This window comes from Rhinolophus sinicus, linkage group LG10, assembly GCF_036562045.2.
Source record: "Rhinolophus sinicus isolate RSC01 linkage group LG10, ASM3656204v1, whole genome shotgun sequence".
NCBI lineage: Eukaryota > Metazoa > Chordata > Mammalia > Chiroptera > Rhinolophidae > Rhinolophus > Rhinolophus sinicus.
The window spans coordinates 8,124,486-8,144,596 of NC_133759.1; the positions used below are offsets into that span (position 1 = coordinate 8,124,486).

The following is a 20,111-nucleotide window of genomic DNA, read 5'->3' on the forward strand; positions in this document are numbered from 1 at the left end:
TTTTAAAGAGCTGATTTGCATGAAGGTCTATAACCACATGAAGGAACTGACCACTGTCTTTTTTCATGTTTCTGTTTAACGTGGTTAAGCACGAGTACGTAGGACTGGAAGGCTGGCATAAGTACACAGTCTGGTAAAATACAGGGTAGGTGCAGCTTATTAAACATTACCTAGGTGAGCTTATATCCTAGTCTGTCTATAATAAGCCATCTCTCTCAGACACTTGGGAGTCAGTATTCTATACCGCTTTCAGTGGAGTATCGTTTTCATAGAAGAATCTATTCTAAATTAGAGAAAACAAGAGCCCGATGATTTTTTTTACATCCAGTTTAGGAGTTTCCTGTTTAATCCAGGCAGGATTGATGGAGCATCAGGACTCTGGTGTGAACACTTATTACTCTTTCTCCTGATGCGCCCCCTTTCGTTGCTAGACAGGTACATTTACTACGTAGTACACTGAATCAAAATACTTTCTCTGCAACTTTTTACCCTTTGCTCCCAGTTCTATGTACTAGCTAATAAATATTTGATTTAAAGAGCAAGAGCTCTGCTGTCAAACAACCTGTGGATACTTGTCTTTGCCACTTCACTACCTAGGACTTTAGTTTTCTTCATTTGTGAAATGGGAATACAAATAGTATACCTTCTATAGGTTTGAGAGTCAAATGAGCTAGCTGTATGTAAAGCATTTAACTCAATACCTGAAAAATGGAAGGTATTCTGTTAGCTGCCTGTAATGGTAATGGTGGTCTAGCAGTGGGGTCTATAAGACAATAGTATAATGTGTTCAGGTCACTAAGAACTTACTTGCCCTCTTTGTTGTGATTCATTGTCTAGTACTAAAAATAAATTTCAACATTTATGCACTTCTGTCATTTGAAGGTTATTTGGTAAGGGTGTCTCCTCCCCCACATTTTGCTAATGAGGAAAATAAAATGGTTAATTTAAGAGCTTTAGCTCAAAATAGTGAATACTAGTAGTGAAACTCATTTGCACATATCAGGGCCCTAAAATGTTCAAATTAGTTCACCATGCAGCCTAATTTATGGGTTTTGGAAGAAGCCGATTGCTTTAACAGGAGAACATACTTCACTTTATACAAGTGTTTGTGCGAACTAATTTGGAAGACAAATTCAGAAACAGATTTCAGGTGTGTATACATTGTTAACATTTGGGATGATGATATTCTTACCTTTCCTCACTGCAACTCTACAGGGATACATTTGAGATCGGATACGTTTGTGTACAAATTGATTTTTTGTGTAAAGGAAATAAGTTAGCTTACCATCTTATAGATACTCCACATTAAAATAAAGCTGCAACTATTTTGGGGTATTAAGAATAGTTGATGGGTGTGGCATTTTGGGGGAGAGCTGCTATTTTGACTTATATGTATATATCAGAAATGAAATTCTGTGAGAATATTCTTGCCTAGTAAATGCTGTAATTTTAATAACATTTGTCTTTATTATCAATTTTTTAAAATTTAATTTATATACATTAGCCTATATCACTAGGGGTTCTCTGTATGTCTGAGATACGACTATGCTAGTTGAAGACGTGGACTTAAAGGACGCGAGAAGCATTGCATGTGTGTATCAAGTCCATTAGCACTAGTTTAGGTTAGCATATCATCCCAAAGTGCTTTGCCTCAAGTTTCCAGGCCTTTGGTAAAAAGCATGGCTTTATTATCTATGTAAATCATATATATTATTCATCAGTTTTTTAATTCACTTGTTCTCATGGGTCCTATTTCTTGGATGAGAGTATGGCAAATGTTGTAAATTAATTTATGGTCTGTATGGCTTGTTGTGTCTACAGGACAGTTGTGAGGTGTTTTCCCCCTCTTCCTTTGAGAATTGCCTGAAAGAGAAAGCTAAAACTTGGTACTATTAAGGAATTTCTTTGATTCAAAAAGTAATGAGAATTTATGCTAGGAATGGGAATGGTAAACTCGGGAGATTACACATTAATAACAAGATATTGCCTTTGTTTCTTTGTAACTGAAACTCTAGTTGGGAAGGCAGGAACAATGAATGCAAGTAAGTCAAGGGTATATGTGGTTGTCATTCTGCAAAGTACATGGTGTAGGAGTGGAGTTTAGTAGTAGTGTCTGGAATGGTAAGGAAAAGGAGAGGAAAGCGGTACAGTGCTGAGTCCATAGTAGACACTGAGATAAATGACAAGTGAATGAAAGTGAGACTGAAATGGCTGAAAGGATGAAGATGGGTGTGGGGGTGATAATATGTGAGGAAGCTGGGAGAAAGGGAGGAAGATGGTAGAATGAAGAGCAGTATGAAAAATTATTTGCAGTCGAGACTGATCTGTGTTTAAACTTACCATCTTAACTATTGAAATTTCTCCTGAGGAGAAGTATAAAGCAAGCTTAGCTAGATGGGGAGGTGGGAATGATGTTGTGAGTCTAATATTTATTGAGTACTTCCTGTGTCCAAGTAGTGTTTTTAGCACCTAAACGCAGCTGTGAACAAGAAAAACCAAATCCCTGCCCTAAAGGAGCTTGTATTTTAGTGGGAGAAAGCAGGTACTACATTAAAGTGAAACAAGAAAAAAATATCATATTAATAAATGCTGGAAGAAAATAAGGTACTATAAGAATGAGGGGAGAGGGGTGGCCGGTTAGCTCAGTTGGTTAGAGCATGGTGCTGGTAGCACCGAAGTTGCCGGTTCAATCCCTGCATGGGCCGCTGTGAGCTGTGCCCTCAAAAACAAATGATGGGAGAATCTCAGAGGAGATAACATTTGAGTTGTCATCTTATTGTTGAGAAGGAGCAGTCTGTCAGACATCTAGGGGGAGTACTACTATATTCTAAGAAGGCGCTTTCAGGTGAAAAGGCCAGAAATTAGCTTGGAATATTAGAGGGACAGAAAGAAAGCCAATGTGGCTAGAACCTGTGGAATGAGGAGGGGGAGGGTCTATGAAAAGAGGTAAGGTCAGAAAGAGAGAGTAAGCAGGTATGTGCCATGATCTGATTTATGCTTTTGAAAGATCAGTTGGCTGTTAATATAAATTCATAATATGTATGCATAGTAACCATCATAATTGGTGTATGCTTGTATGGTGTAATCGTCATTCGTTCCGTTTTGACCATGTTGCTTTGAGATAAATAGACATCCAAGTAAGTGCAGAGAGAGGTTAAATTTGGAAATGTAGAAGTCACCAGTCTACAGATACTTAAAGCCTGGAATCGGGATGAAATGGGGTAGGAGGGAAAAGAGTAGTTGGAGGAGAAGGAAGGCCAAGCAGGGATCAAGTTTTTGGACACGCCAAGGTGAAGACATCTGGTAGAACAGGAAGCACCAACAAATAAGATTAAGGAGGAGGAGCCAGTGAGGGTGGGAGGAAAATAGGAGAATGTGGTCTGTGAAAGCCCAGAAAAGAAATTAACCATTGGCTTTAAGATGCTGGTCCTCCTCCCCTTTTTAAAGTAAGGTATATTAAAAGCTGTTTGACTAATGAGAATGAAGAGAGACACAGAGACACTGCTGATAGAGGGAAAAGAGTGAATAGGAAATGGAAGTCCTTGAGAAGGCAAGAGGATAGGACCTGAGTAAAGTGGTGGCGTCATCAATGGAGAGTGGTCAGGGAGATAGCAGATGGTAGTGACAGATTTGGGATAGGCATCTAAGGGAGTAAGGTGACTGAGTGGCACAAGTCATAGAGTTAGGAACTGGTAGAGACAGGGTTCCAACCTAGGTATCATTCAAGTTTGACCTTTTTGCTGGGTTACATTGCCATCCTAATATGCAAAGTAATAAGTACTAAAGAAAGTGTGCTTTCATGAAGGAGAATCAGAAAAGTGAGACTAGGTAGAGCTGAAAAAAGAAAATTAAAAAGAAAGCCCCTTATTAGCCTTTTCATGTATGGCAATTATTATTTACCTTGTGTTGTAGTTATTTGGTATACCTCTACGCCATATTACTATTTCAAATACAGTATGAAATTCCTGGTGGGTAAACTTGACATCTCACCTTTATAGAGTTAACACTGTTTCAGAGGGGTAGATCCTTAAATAATTGTTGAACAAATAGCCTTGTGATTGATACGAGTTCTGATACTTATAGTTAACAAGTGTGGTCATTCGGCAATCCATCAGTGGTTATGTGCTACTGAAAGATATGTTCTGATACAGTGTCCACATTTGCCATAAGTCCAACTAACTCATGGTAATTAGCTAGGCCACTTATTCCCTACCAAAACTTTGGCATGCAGAAGGATTAATTCTTTTTAGCAAAGATTTGCAAATGTGTATGACCTTAGGCCAAGCATTAGGTAGATAATATCCTTTGTGATAAAAGTTCTTTCTTTCTTTCTGATGCACTTTTCTATATCCTTGAAGATCTGAGGCATTTTAAGTCTTGAATGTGTGACACTGTAAGTGCTTAAATGGATAAATGTCAAATGATTTCATTGCATTCATTCCAACTTTTTTTTCCCCATGACACAAATGTTTTTATTTGTACTTGTTTGGAAGGAGGTCAAAGATTTAGAAACCTAAAATGGAAAATGAAGGGGAAAAAGGGGAGTGGCTAGAGCTGTGAAATTCTATTTCTTAATGGTGGAGATAATAACTTGGTACATTAGAAAATTTTCCCTGCCAGTATTTCTCCATGACTCTTACTTGGAGCTGGGACGTACAGCCAGCCACCTTTCTTTCAGAGTGTACCTCTGGGCTTAGATATGTTACAAGCAGTGTTATGAAATAGTTTTCAGTTTGTCATAAGTGGCTTCCTTCCTTTCGTTATCAGCCAGTTCTCCTGTATTATCTCTGTATTTTTGTCTCTTCACAACACCCTACCTCTACAATTTCATATTCTATAGGGTCTAGTTTTTATGTAGCATATTCTCATCAATGAGTATGAGTTTAGAAGGATATGGGGTAATTTCTCCAGCTAAGACTATCGGATCTCCCGAGTCCACATAGTATTCTTTAAAAAAAAAAACACACACACACAAATTCCTAAGAGGTGGGGATTCTATGAGGAGATAATAAAAGTTTTTCATATCTGATAATCTTAAATTGAAAAAATAATTTTTAATTTTGAAATAATTTCAGGCTTACAGAATGGTTTCAAAAATAATACAGAGATTTCTTATGTATCCTTTGCCCAGATTCCCCAAATGTGAACATTTTACCACTTACCATTTTCTTTATATATAAATATGCATATATAATACATATATACACGTATACATTTTATATGTACAAATATAAATATATACACACATATTATTTTTTTCTGAAAGTTGCAGACTTTCCTTTTTACCCCATATCCTACAATGTGGATTTCCCCAAAACGGGATATTTTCTCTTATATAGTCACTGTACAATGATCAATATGTCAAGAAATTAACATTGATACAACACTATTTTCTAATCCACAGACCTTAAAAATTACTTTGACCAGTTTGACGTTTTAAAATTTATTTCATTTGAAAAGTACTATTACTTTTCAGTGGTAATTTTCAAGTAAAATAAATTTTAATAGACTAATTTTAGTTTTTTTTAATTTAATTTGTTTTTATTGGGGAATATTGGGGAGCAGTGTGTTTTTCCAGGGCCCATCAGCTCCACGTCAAGTCGTTTTCAATTTAGTTGTGGAGAGCACAGCTCAGCTCCAAGTCCAGTCATTTTTAATACTAGTTGCAGGGGGCACGGCCCACCATCCCATGTGGGAATTGAACCGGCAGCCTTGTTGTTGAGAGCTCGCGCTTTAACCTACTGAGCCATCCGGCCGCCCTAATTTTAGTTTTTTAAGTCAGTGTTCTTAAATTGGGATCTATTCTTAGATGTCTATTTTTCCCCCTTCTAAAAGAGATCCATACATCACTCCAATGTGAGAAACACTGACTCTAAGTATAATATTTGAGGAGTATTTGAGTTTTGGTAAGAAATTTTTAAAAGATTAGGTAGGAGTGAATCTTAAAATCTTTACCTATTAAAATCAAGATAAAGTGCTGTTTCTGACTTGGGGTTCAGGACGTCAATGAACCAAAGACCTTGAATGAGACCTAGGGCCTTACTTTTAGCTTTATGTCTAGGACAGGAATTCCATCTCATCTTAGGTAAGTTCTCATCTAGATCCCTCTAAACATTTCCGATGACAAGCAAGGAAACCTCAGTGCCCTGTACGTGACACATTCATTCCAGTTGCACATGCCTCACATCTTGTTTTTATAGTCAGTAAGCAAGGCCAGCAACTCAGCAGATAATCTGCTGGCGAAGGACTTCAACAAGCACTTCCCGGAAAGAAGAAAATACGAATGACTTACACACGTGAAAAGCTGTTTGCTGGTGGGATTACAGCTGAAGCTACGTCTATAGATGTTGATATGTAATGATTGATAGTCAAGGCTCTAAATGGAGGCAAAAACAAGGTGCAGAAAGTTGTGTTTCCATTTGTGTAGTGTTTTCTCCTTAAAAAGAGATGTGTATGCTCACATATGCACACACTTTTTGGAAGGATGTACAAAGCTTAGCAATAGTTGCCAGTGGGGAGAGAGAGAGAGATCTAATTTGAATTGTATTATAAAAATTCCCCTGGGTGTTACTTTTTCAAATAAATAATTAAAAGTGTTCTGCCTTAAAATGAACTAAAATCTGTCATTCTGTATTTCTGTTGGTCACAGGTCCAACTTTTGGAATTGTGTAAAATAAGAATATCTTGTGAGTTTTGTGATATTTTGAAATAAATCACTATGGTCCTGTGTAAGTTGTCTTTTTTCCAAAGTAACCAAAAATACTTCCGTTTAACTGTAACTATATCTTGTGTGACATGGTGTCCAGAACAGCTTCCCTTACTAACTTGTTCATAACAATTTATGTATATTCTTCATATGGCTAAATCTCTCTCACACCAGGCCTTCCTTTGAAAACTTGACTTCTTGTGTCCTAGCCTGAGAGATTGGTTGGTTGATTTTAATAATCATGTCATTCTTTGGTTCTTTGAGTTTGCTATGACTAAAACTCGTAAGTCTTTTCCACATGTGCTCTGTGACCTAATAATGATTTGTCTTTGTGTTGAGGTGGATTAATCAACATTCTTTAAATGAAGTTATTCAGCAAGCTGCAGATCTATATACTGTATGTTTTTGACAGATAATTTGCTGCAGTATTCCTCTGATTTTTCTTCTGTAGTAACTTTTCAAAAGAAGAAATAAGGCCATTCTAGCACGATCTCATACTAGAGAATGAAATGCCTGTTTTTGCATGCGTCCTTACTATTTATAGCGGGGGAACAAGGGGCTCAGTACTTCCATCTCTGGCTTCCATGCCCTTGTTCCATCCACCTTCCTTCAAAAACCCTATTCTTAGTTCTTCACATTATATTATTTACCAAAGCAGGTGTTCTTTTGTTAAAAACAGTTGTGGCTGATTTTTGCTATTAATTGTGGCCGCATAATTTCATTAATTTCTTCAAAAAGGTCTTGTCTCCTTATTGCTGCAAGTCTACTCCCATAGCCATACCTGGGTGCTGTCATCTCTTGGAAATGTACCCCAACTCTCAAATACTATTCTGGCCATAATTTCTAATTCTTTCACCTTCCCCTTCTTCTACTTCTGTTTCTTCTAGTTTCCACCAAATGTATCCCTTGAGGCTGCTGATATCTTGCCCCTCCTACCTGCACCTTCAGATATCACTCCCTTCTCTATCCCTATGGATGTCTAGGTCAAGTCACTTCAACATTCTTGGGAATGCCTTCAATTTGCTCAACCCCTTGCCTTCTACCCTTCTTGTCCCACCCAACTTGCTGGAATAACTCACCAGTTTTTTCCTCTGGTTGCTTCGAGATAACTTAATGCTGCCAGCAGAAGTAGAATAAGTGTGCTGATGAGCTCTATTGTAAATTTGTAATGTCCAACTTTGGGCAGCAACATTGAAGATTATAGTCTGCTTTCATTTTTGTTTCACACAGTTGAATTTCCTTCAAGTCTTTTACCCTGTCTCCTCCCCCAACTTTCAGCTAATGTTGTCAGAGGGAACTAGAGGCCAAAGGGATATACTTGTTATTAATATATTTTGAAACTTAACTATGTCTTCACTCATCTGTATCCCTTTCTCTCAAGACCGTTCCCTCAGTCTCTTGTGATTCCATACCTTTTCTGTGATCTAAACACCTTGTTTGCTCACCTGCTCTATTTATGATGAGGGAGGGAAGCAAGATACAGAATGGCTTATATGCTTTGATTATTATGCTTAAAAAGAAAAACAGATCTCTGTTGAAGTCCCTCCCCCTCCCCACTACACGAAGAAGCTTTAGAAGGCTCTATAGACTGAGGTGTTAAAACCAGTTGTCTTTGGATGGTTTGGATTGGAGACTTTTCCTTTTGCTTGTTTGTAATTTGATTTTTCTCCATTAGCATGAAATGCTTTTATGATGAGAAAAATTTGATGTTTTCCTCCAAATTTTCTATGTGTGCTTATATTCTTTTTATTATAAGCATTTATTTTATTATCAAGTTTGGGATATGTCTTGCCATATCTGTCAAGCAGTTCTCTGATTTCAGAAATGGACCGTTATTACTCCCCACCCCCAAATCCCACATTTATAATGTTTCTTCAGGCTTTGACCATATGATGACTTTAGTCATAGTTTGTCAGGATTTTCATTTGCTTGTCCGAAGTAGTACTGCTGAGGCTTGGGAAAGGATTTTGGCACCTCAGGATTTCCAGCATTTCGTACGTATGTACTGATACCATGCAGAGAAGCATGAATGCTCTTACATGTCCACCGAAAGAGGAGTACAGATATGACTGACATTCCAAATGCTTGGACTTCCTGGTACCTTTTCTGTTCTTGAAAAAAAATTTACAGGGGTGGCAGGGTAGCTCAGTTGGTTAGAGCACAGTGCGGATAACACCAAGGTTGCCAGTTCGATCCCCACATGGGCCAGTGAGCTGCGCCCTCCTTAAAAAAAGTTTGCATGGTGCTAACTTACTTCAAATCTGGTATGCCATAGGTTGTAAGACACAATTATTTTATCAGTCACTAAGAAAGGAAAAAACTGCCAATTAGGCTATGATGTTATTGATAGTGTGATGCATCCTGCGGGGGTGTTGCATGCGAGGAAAATGTACATCATAGAATCGATGAAATGCAGTTGTTCTAAGATCAGATCACATCTGTGAAATTTTGAGTGGTTTTGGAGCAGAAAAACCATGTTTGACACTGCGTTAGGTCCCATCCAGGTATTGTCAGCTGTTTTTTCCGCTTCGTTACTTGGTTTTATATGGCTACCATAGACGCTGGTGAATGGACTCAATTATGGTGGAGTCAGGCCTACATTTGGGGAAAGGGGTTTTGTACACTTGTTTTAAGGGGCATGTAAAACAGATTATTGTACTCCGGTCTTGCCACATAGCCTGAAGGGTGACCTGCTTAAAATATAAATGTGGCTGTCGTAGCCTGAAGCCTTTTTGTAGCTTCCCTTTCTCCAGTGTGCCTCCGCACTCTGCACACCAGACTTTTGGCTTTGGATTCCTGAGTCATTGTGGTTAGAATATAACTGGGAGCTCAGAGAGAGACGTGCTGTAGTGTGGAGCAGAGTGTATACCTTGCATTCAGCAAAGGAACTGTTGAATGTGTACCAAAAAAGATTGAAAACCACTAATCCGGATGATAAAATGTTTGTCTTCAGGAGAAATCTGGTCTTTGAAACTGGCAGCTGCCTTCTACTTCACCTAGTTGTTGGCTTTTTTCTGCCTTACACTTTATACTCGGGTAGTATTGAACTCTTCATAGTTTCCTTGCACATATAGTTCTGTGTGTTAATCTCTGTGCCTTTGCCAGAGTCGCCCTATGAATACATTCTTCAAAAACGTATCTATTCTTTTAGGAAGGATTTTTGACATTCCTATCCTTCCGCTAAGCTGAGTTACTTATTTTACTCTTTAGTTTTGCACTGTGCATATTTCTATCCTTGTATTTTACTCCATTATGTTGGAGTTACTTTTGTAACAAAATTATATTTTGTATTTATAGGAAACTAAGTTTCTTAAGGGCAGGGGACTCAGCTTAATTCACCTTTTATCTCCAGCACGTAGCACAGTATCTGATACTATCTCCAATGTGTTTGCTATACTTAAGGTAAAAGGCTGTGAAGGAATGGACAGACTGTATAGCATAAACCTATAGGTTGTAGATATTGTATGTTTTAATAAAAAACAACTTTCATTTCAGTTGATTTTAAGTATTTATGATTTCTTCTTTCTTTTTCTATTCTTTTCCATACTTTCTTGGCTGGATGGCAATAGAGAAGAAGAAAATGAGGTAAGTGTAATTTAATTAGTTATTCAGTGATTATGGGGTTCAAAACATTTAACATTTAGTTATTTTGAATTAGAAATGAAGTACTAGTTTTTGTTTAGTTTTGGCTGTACAGTAACTCATTCCAGTGAGGGATGTTATATATATCAAGAAAATTGTTTTTAAACTTTGATGCTTCCAGAGCTTTAGGCAAGATAAAGGAAGCTGGCAGCTCTGGAGACAGTTTCTTATATATTGAGCTTCCATGTAAAATTTAATTTGAGAAGTGCAATCTGTTTCTTAAAAGTATTTGAATACCATTGCTTTATCATAATGCATATGAAAATATTTACTTTTCCATTTGAATGGTTACTGTATAATTTTAAAAACTGATTTCAGATTTTTACCATGTTGGAGGGAAAACTATTCACTTAATTAGCCGGAGTTGATTAAAGAACATCAGTTAGAAAAATGTTGGCAAGTGTACCATCTTTAATTTAGGCTTGAATTTGTTGCCATGGATTTTTCTGATGTTCTGGTCTATACCCTAGGTTATCTGCATTTAACTTCTAAAACCTACCATTTCCTTTGGTGGTTTGGCAAGTAATGGAGGGAGAAGTCTTCTTCTTAGATTATGCTTTGTAGTTGTCCACAGAGCAGGATTAGATTATAATTCAGCATGGCCCTAGTGTGTGAGGCCCAAGCAGAGACAGTGGTAAAGTGCCAGGGCAAAGTAATTTCCTGGAAGGCAGAAAGGCCTCATTTGGTTACCTCATCTGTAAAATGAGTGAGATGGGAGACATGGGTTGTGAGTACTTAGGGATTTACTATACTATTCTCCAAATTTTGGTGTATGTTTGAAAAATTTCATAAAGAGTTTTAAAAAATGCTCATGTAGGCTAGTAAAATGTATACTGTTTGTCATTAAAAAGGACCTTTCATTTCCCTGGCATTTTAAACTATGATGCCATTTGAAAGTAACTTGATTGTAGTAGTAACTGCTTGTTTTGTTCATTTATAGGCAAAGAGTGAAAATGTGCAGAAAACAGGTTTCATCAAAGGACCAATGTTCAAAGGTGTTGTTGCTTCTAGTCGGTTTTTGCCCAAAGGCACCAAGACAAAAGTTAATTTGGAGGAACAGGGACGACAGAAGGTGTCATTCAGCTTCAGCTTTACAAAGAAAACTTTGCAGAACAGGTTTCTAACTGCACTTGGCAATGACAAGCAAAGTGATACTCCAAACTCCCCATCTGTACCTCTTCAAGTAGACTTGACCTCTAAAATTAAAATGGATGTTGGAGATACCTTATCTGTTACAGAAGAATCTTCCCCACCAAAATCAAGGGTAGAATTGGGCAAAATTCATTTTAAGAAACATCTTCTTCATGTAACATCCAGGCCTCTGCTGACTACTACCCCAGCAGTGACATCTCCACCTCCTCCCATAGTAACCTCACCAGCAGTCATGGCAGAATCAACAACTGTAGACTCGCCACCCTCATCTCCACCTCCCCCACCTCCACCTCCCCAAGCCGCAACATCCTCACCACCAGCACCAGTAACAGAGCCAGTGGCCTTGCCACACACACCGATAACAGTTCTGATGACAGCACCAGTCGATGTAGCAGTTAGAGCCCTAAAGGAACCATCGGTTACAATTGTACCAGAATCTTCAGAAGTGGACACTAAGCAGGACACCGTATCGGACAGTTCCGAAGAACACATCATTCAGAATTCAAATGAGCAAGCAGATATTCCCTCACAAAAAGAAGATTCCCATATTGGGAAGGAAGAAGAAATTCCAGATAGTTCTAAGAGTAGTCTGAGCTCTAAAAAAACAGGTTCTAAGAAGAAATCCTCCCAATCAGAAAGCACCTTTCTTGGCTCAGAATCTGATGAAGATTCTGTACGGACTTCCTCAAGTCAGAGATCACATGATTTAAAATTTTCAGCAAGCATTGAAAAGGAAAGAGATTCAAAAAAGAGTTTAGCGCCTTTAAAAAGTGAGGATTTAGGGAAATCTTCACGATCTAAAACAGAAAGAGATGATAAGTATTTTAGCTACTCAAAACTTGAAAGAGATACTCGATATATATCCTCTCGATGTAGATCAGAGAGAGAGCGAAGGCGAAGCAGATCTCGTTCTAGGTCTGACAGAGGCTCTAGAACTAGCTTATCCTATTCCCGGTCAGAACGATCCCATTATTATGACTCTGATCGTCGCTACCATAGGAGTTCCCCTTATCGAGAGAGGACACGCTATTCTCGGCCATATACAGATAACAGGGCACGAGAGAGTTCTGACTCAGAAGATGAGTATAAGAAGACATACTCAAGGCGCACCTCATCTCATTCCTCCTCTTACAGAGACCTAAGGACATCATCGTCCTATTCTAAGTCTGATCGGGACTGCAAAACTGAGTCCTCTTACTTAGAGATGGAGAAAAGAGGAAAACATTCTTTAAAACTAGAAAGAGAATCCAAAAGGACTTCAGAAAATGAAACAGTGAAAAGATGTTGTTCTCCCCCTAATGAACTGGGATTCCGACGGGGGTCATCATATTCCAAGCATGAAAACAGTGCTTCCCGTTATAAATCTACTCCTTCAAAATCTATACCCAAGTCTGATAAATTTAAAAATTCTTTCTGTTGTACAGAATTAAATGAGGAAATCAAACAGTCTCATTCTTTTAGTTTACAGACTCCTTGTTCAAGAGGTAGCGAAGTAAGAATGATTAGTAAAAATCCTGAAAGAAAAAAGACTGGATCTCCATCTCCATCAAATCAATTAAATGATTCACCTACATTTAGAAAGCTAGAAGAATCGCCTATTTTTAAGTCTGAATTTATAGGACATGATAGCCATGGTAGTGTTAAGGAATTAGACTCTTTATCTAAAGTGAAGAATGATCAATTAAGAAGCTACTGTCCCATAGAATTAAATATAAATGGTTCTCCGGGGGCAGAATCTGATTTGGTAACATTTTGCACTTCTAAAACTGACACTGTTTTGATGTCTTCTGATGATAGTGTGACTGGATCGGAGGTATCCCCGTTGGTCAAAGCATGTCTGCTTTCATCAAACGGATTTCAGAATATTAGTAGATGTAAAGAAACAGATTTGGATGATACTTGCATGCAACATAGTAAGTCAGAAAGCCCATTTAGAGAAACAGAACCTCCAGTGTCACCACATCAAGAAAAACTCATGTCTTCTCCAGTCATGGCTATAGATTATTCCAAAACAGTAGTTAAAGAACCGGTTGATTTGAGGGTTTCTTGCTGTAAAACCAAAGATTCAGATGTATACTGTACTTCAAATGACAACAACCCTTCTTTGTGTCATTCCGAAGCTGAAGATATTGAGCCTTCAGTTACGAAGATTTCTTCAAATAGCTTTACGAATGTGCATTTGAAATCAAAAACAGTTATATGTGATAACAGTAATCTGACAGATCAGCACTCGAAATTTGCATGTGAAGAATATAAGCAGAGTGTTGGTAGAACTAGTTCAGCTTCTGTTAATCATTTTGATGATTTATATCAACCAATAGGGAGTTCAGACATTGCTTCATCTCTTCAGAGTCTTCCACCAGGAATAAAAGTGGACAGTTTAACTCTCTTACAATGTGGAGAGAACGCATCTCCAGTTTTGGATGCTGTGCTGAAGAGTAAAAGCACAGAGTTTTTGAAGCATGCAGAAAAAGAAATAATAGTAGAAGTAGGTAGTGGCCTACCTGATTCAGGAACAGGATTTGCTTCCTGGGAAAACCGGCATAATAATGGGTTACCTGGGAAATGTGTGCATGAGGCTGAAGAAGAAGGGAATTCCATTTTGCCCGATAAAAGAGGAAGACCAGAACTCTCTTTTGATGAAGAAGGAGGAAGAGTACATGAACACACCTCTGATGATTCAGAAGTTGTATTTTCTTCTTGCGATTTGAATTTAACCATGGAAGACAGTGACTGTGTAACATACACCTTAAAATGTGACAGTAGTGGTCATGCCTCAGAGATTGTGTCTACTGTTCATGAAGATTATTCTGGTTCCTCTGAAAGTTCAAGTGATGAAAGTGATTCGGAAGATACAGATTCTGATGATAGCAGTATGCCAAGAAACCGTCTTCAGTCAGTCGTGGTTGTGCCAAAGAATTCTACTTTGCCCATGGAAGAAACAAGTCCTTGTTCTTCTCGGAGCAGTCAAAGTTACAGACACTATTCTGACCATTGGGAAGATGAGAGATTGGAGTCAAGGAGACATTCATATGAGGAAAAATTTGAGAGCATAGCAAGTAAAGCCTGTCCTCAGACTGAGAAGTTCTTCCTTCATAAAGGAACAGAGAAGAATCCAGAAGTTTCTTTTACACAGCCTTGCAGAAAACAAATTGATAAGCACATGCCTGAAATTGCTCATCCTCAGAGTGATGGGGTTGACAGTACAAGTCACACTGATGTGAGATGTGACCCTCTAGGTCATTCAAATTCTGAGGAAACAGTGGAAGCCAAAATAGCTTCTAGGCAGCAAGAAGAGTTGCCGGTTTATTCTGATGATTTTGAAGATGTCCCAAGTAAGTGTCGGCAACAGACCACTTTCCCTAATAGGCCAGATAGTAGACTGGGAAGAACGGAGCTGAATTTTTCTTCCTCTTACGAGATCTCCCGAGTGGATGGCTTCCATTCATCGGAAGAGCTCAGAAACCTAGGGTGGGACTTCCCTCAGCAAGAGAAGCCTACCACCACCTATCAGCAGCCTGACAGCAGCTATGGAGCCTGTGGTGGACACAAGTATCACCAAAGTGCAGATCAGTATGGTGGGACACGTAATTACTGGCAAGGCAACGGCTACTGGGATCCAAGGTCAGCAGGCAGACCTCCTGGCACGGGGGTTGTGTATGATCGAATTCAAGGGCAGGTGCCAGATTCCTTAACAGATGACCGTGAAGAGGAAGAGAATTGGGATCAGCGTGGGGGACCTCACTTTTCAAGCCAGTCCAGTAAATTTTTCTCATCCCTTCAGAAGGACAAGGGATCAGTGCAAGCACCTGAAATAAGCAGCAATTCTATTAAGGACTCTTTAGCTGTGAATGAAAAGAAAGATCTTTCAAAAAACTTAGAAAAAAGTGATATGAAAGATAGAGGGCCTCCTAAAAAAAGGAGGCAGGAATTGGAGAGTGATTCTGAAAGTGATGGTGAGCTTCAGGACAGAAAGAAAGTTAGAGTGGAGATAGAGCAGGGGGAGACCACAGTGGCCCCAGGATCAGCGCTGATTGGGCCTTCATGTGTCATGGAGGACTTCAGGGACCCACAGCGATGGAAGGAATGTGCCAAGCAAGGGAAGATGCCTTGTTACTTTGATCTGATTGAAGAAAATGTTTATTTAACAGAAAGGTAAGCCTGATTAATAATTATCCGATAAATTTTAACCTTTTTTAAAAATTAGCTTTCAGAATATATGAGCTTAATTGTATGAAATTGTGTGATAAAATATAAATTGAAAAATCTAAAAAGTGTACTTACCTATTTGGATTTAATGGCATAAAATCCCTCCCCCAATTTTATTTTTACCAGGAAAGGGATGTCTAATTCTTTTTGTCTCATTATCTCTTTGGTGCTAAAAGTATAACATCAGCCAGCCCAGTTTTTCTTAAATTCCTTTTACATGTGAAACTGTGACAGAAAATGAAACAAAACCCCAGCAAAGTTAGTCTGCGTTTAGAGAAGAAAAAAATAATGTTGGATTTTTTTCCTTTTCAAAAATGTTCAGAAGGAAGTATCTTTAGGTATTTTATAAAGCTGGAATTAGACTTGAACATGGTTTTCTTTTGTCAGGTTTTTTAAGTCTATTGCTAATGGATTAAATTTGGCAATAGCATAACAAATGTTTTAGAAATAAATGGTAAAATGGTTTACCACAAATTCCCAACCTGAAAAAAGGTGTGAGACTAGGAGTCATGAAAACTAATTCCTCTGCAGCAGCGCTTCTCAGTCTGCTTTCTTTGAACTCTTCTCGATGATAATCTCATTTTCCCAGTATAAGTGTGTGTTGAATATGCCTTTTTAAAAATCTCCTAACTAGTAGTCTCCTAACTACCCACTTCCTCCTTTTGGAAATTTCTTCTCTAGTTTAGAATCAACTTAGCCATCCCCTTTAAGTATTCAAAAAAAGGTTTAATGAAATTTTCCACTGTGGATAAGATAAAAAAGACTTCATTTTAAAGTTAAGTCCCATCAGAAGTTTTTCCTATTTAAAAATAATCTTTTTTCTTTATGATGTAGAGAGCTTCTTACAGTTACATTCAGTTACATCTATTTGTAAATTAGCTTTAAATTCAAAATATTGAACAGGTAGTACTCTTTAGGAATTGTGTGAGTAGAATGATGCAACTTAACAGGGTCTTTGTAAAAGAATAGAAATGAAATTAAGCAACCCAATCCCCTAGGTTTTATTCGCCAATGAGATTCAGATACATATAAGACTGTGCATACAGATTTGGTTGGTTGGCCTTTTTGGAGTCGGAAGCATTTGTACATATTCAGCACTTTTAAGTGCCCGTCGTTATATGCTGGGCATCTAGGAGCCACCAAAAAGACAAATTATTGTAAAATAGTATGTAACAGAGTGAAAAGAAATTTTTTTTTCTTATGTCTAATGAAAATAGACTTACCTGAAAATAAATCTGTGCCCATTAGTCCTAATCTGACCTTCTGGAGCAATACAAAATAAAGCTACTGCTGATTCTTCGAAATTATAGCTCTTTAAGTACTTGTAAGTAGATATTTTGTTTATCTTTAGTCATCCTCAGGCTAAGCATATTCATACACTCATTAATGAATTGTATCTTTCATTGATGCAGATGAATTATTTTTGTTGCTCAAAGTTAGTTGAAACTATCATGACACTCTGTAGGTACTTTATAATATAAACTAGTACTGTAATAGAACATATGTTGAAGATGAAAGCAGATTAAGGAGTTTTAAGAGAGAGCAGCTGTGCTGTTTACTATCTGATAGTTGAAGAGTAAGTCATAGTTCCCTTATGTTAAAAAGGAGATCTTATTTGACCATCCTTGATTATATTTTCTTTTTTACAAGGGTCCAAAAATAGAGTTCAACAAAAAGGCCAGTAAATAGTCCCATTTTCACTTTTGCTTTGCAAAGTCTGGCATAGGTTTTTATGAACCCAGTTAATTTTGAACAGTTTCCCTCTCCTCCCCATATCAGTTTGTCTGCTTTGAGAAAGTTTAGCCCTCTGAAACCTTTACCTGATTATCCTGTAATTCTACTTCATTCTTTTTAAAAGAATTTTCCATTTTCTTTTAAACAAGATTTGTGCAAATTCGTTATTGCAGGATTCTCTAAAAGATTTAATTGAATTAAACTCTTAATAAAAAAATTATTAATTTTTTTTGGGGGGGGATTCCTTTTCTTCCTCAGCCTTGTATCCCAACTATTATTTGTTCATCCATGAAAACTGATTCTTAAACTTAACTTTAATTAAATCAGCTGCGTCGCTATTTGATACTCAGGAGTTTTCCTATTTTTCTTCTGAGCCAGATATGATTATTAACACTTGAAATCGCTCAAAATTCTAGGCTTAGCTGACCCCGTACTAGGACATAAGGGCTGAATACAAAATGAGGCTTGAATTTACCCCATTCTCTCATTTGCCAGGGCTAAGGTTGCCTCTTTCATGTGTTTTGCAACACAATTCTTAGTGTTTTCAGTCTCACAACTTCTAGTGATTAGATGTTTCCTTTCTTTTGAATGATTGACTTAATCATAATCATTTAAACGTGATACTAATGAGATTTAGCACATATTTTATTGTATATGTTGTATCATTGCCAGGAGATTTATTTAACCAGTTTTTATAAAATTTTACCCAATAGAAAGAAGAATAAATCCCATCGGGATATTAAGCGAATGCAGTGTGAGTGTACACCTCTTTCTAAAGATGAAAGAGCTCAAGGTGAAATAGCATGTGGGGAAGATTGTCTTAATCGTCTCCTCATGATTGAATGGTAAGTGAATGTGAATGCTTTGCTTTTGTTCAATCGTTCTATTAAATCTCTCAAAATATTAAAAAGAATTATTAATGAGGAATAAAATTTAACCTTTCACCTACCTATTGTTGAGTATTTATAAGCAGTAAAATCTCTGATGTATAATAGTGTTCATAAGGAGACAAATTTCCTTTGCATTGTGCATTAGATTATAGTACACATTGTAAATGCTCTGTAAAGTAACCCTAAAATGCTAACACAGTGATATTAATTTTTATCCAATCTACTTTTGTTTCTTGTAATGTTCGTGTCCTGGGAGGTAAATGTGGGTGCTTTTTAAGCTTTTGCTGTAAAATGAGATAGAACCCTAACATTTCAAAAATGGATAAAATAAAATATCTTCCTTTCCCAAACTTCATCCCCTCTATTTTTAGTCTTTCTAGATAGTTTTTATACCTATACCAACATAGGTAAATATTTCCTCTTTTTATGTATAGAAATTAAATCTTACTATATGTACTTTTTTGCAGTTTGTTTCTCCTCATTCCTCCTCTCGCTCCCCACACACTTAAATATGTGTTGGAGATCCATTCAGAGCTACACATACAGGTTTACTTAAATCCCTTGGCTTTATTACGTATTCTATTTATCGTTAACCCTTCAGTATTAATCTTCCATTGATAGACATTTGCTTCCATATTTTTCTTACAAACAGTAAACATCTTTACATTAAAAAATGTGATAAATTTTTATACCAATCTGAATTAAAAATTGTGTCCTTATTTTTAACATGGAAAGAATATTTAGGTCATTTATAGTGTAGGTATCTTATTTTTAGTGTTAATGAAGTGTTTTTTTTAAAAGCTCAGATTTTGGTTTTGCTCATGTAACAGTGTTATAAAAATAAAACATATACCTCAAAAAATAAAAAAGAAAGCATTTTTGGTATTCCTGTACCTAAACTAAAAGTAGAGATGACAGTACACATAAGAGTTAGCACTGTTATCCTAATTTGGTGTTGTTGCCCTCGTCTCTGCAGTCTTCTGGCTTTTCTTGCCAGCCTTGCTAAACAGATACAAAATACAGGATTTCTTTCTTTATGTTATTCCCACACTCAAACTTTTAGTAGTTCTCAGAATTAGGTTCAAATTTAGCCTGGTTTTCAGAGCCCTTTATAGTATATCAACAGCCTGCTTTCCCATCTTCCAGCAACTCACCTTTCTTATCAATTATCCTTAGCAGTTTTATTCCCATTTCCTCAAGTAGGCCTTGTTTCCTGTTTCTGCACACAGACAGGCACTTGCTGTTGTATCTCGTTTTCCTTACCTATACATATCCTACGTGTCATTAGAAATTCTGCTTTAATCCTGCTCCCTCCTGAAAGCTTTCCTTCACTGTCTCACTCTGAAGTGAATCCCCCATTTTTTAAAGGAATCGCTTCATGATGGAAAGAATGATTGAGGAAGGTTCACAAGGAGGTTTCCACACATATACTGATTATGCCATAAAGATGAGGATGTGCTACGTAGTTACATAACACATTCTAGCAACCATATTTTTAGTTCTTTTGCTGCTTTGAAGAATTAATTTTCTCAATTTTTCATGTCAGTTCTTCCCGGTGTCCAAATGGGGATTATTGTTCCAATAGACGGTTTCAGAGAAAACAGCATGCAGATGTGGAAGTCATACTCACAGAAAAGAAAGGCTGGGGCTTGAGAGCTGCCAAAGACCTTCCTTCGTAAGTTATGTTTTAATCACCTTTCACTTCATTTTTGTGTTACTGAAGTTGATCAGATACTTTGTAGGAAAACAATTTGTTTATTACACTGAAATTTAATGAT

The 20,111-nt window shown here is 37.3% G+C and overlaps 1 protein-coding gene across 4 annotated transcripts in view; it reads left to right on the plus strand.

Annotated features, from left to right (window-relative positions):
• The window catches only part of SETD2 (SET domain containing 2, histone lysine methyltransferase), a 109,599-nt gene that overhangs the window by 19,147 nt on the left and 70,341 nt on the right, over positions 1 to 20,111 (plus strand). For all 4 annotated transcript variants that reach the window (XR_002136692.2, XM_019724006.2, XM_019724007.2 and 1 more), the window contains exons 2-5: positions 10,276 to 10,291; positions 11,289 to 15,655; positions 18,157 to 18,288; positions 19,880 to 20,008. Coding sequence is in view for 3 of the 4 variants with exons in the window: in XM_019724006.2 (XP_019579565.2) it covers positions 10,276 to 10,291; positions 11,289 to 15,655; positions 18,157 to 18,288; positions 19,880 to 20,008 (4,644 nt within the window). In the remaining variant the exon portion in view is untranslated. The remainder of the gene's footprint in view (positions 1 to 10,275; positions 10,292 to 11,288; positions 15,656 to 18,156; positions 18,289 to 19,879; positions 20,009 to 20,111) is intronic.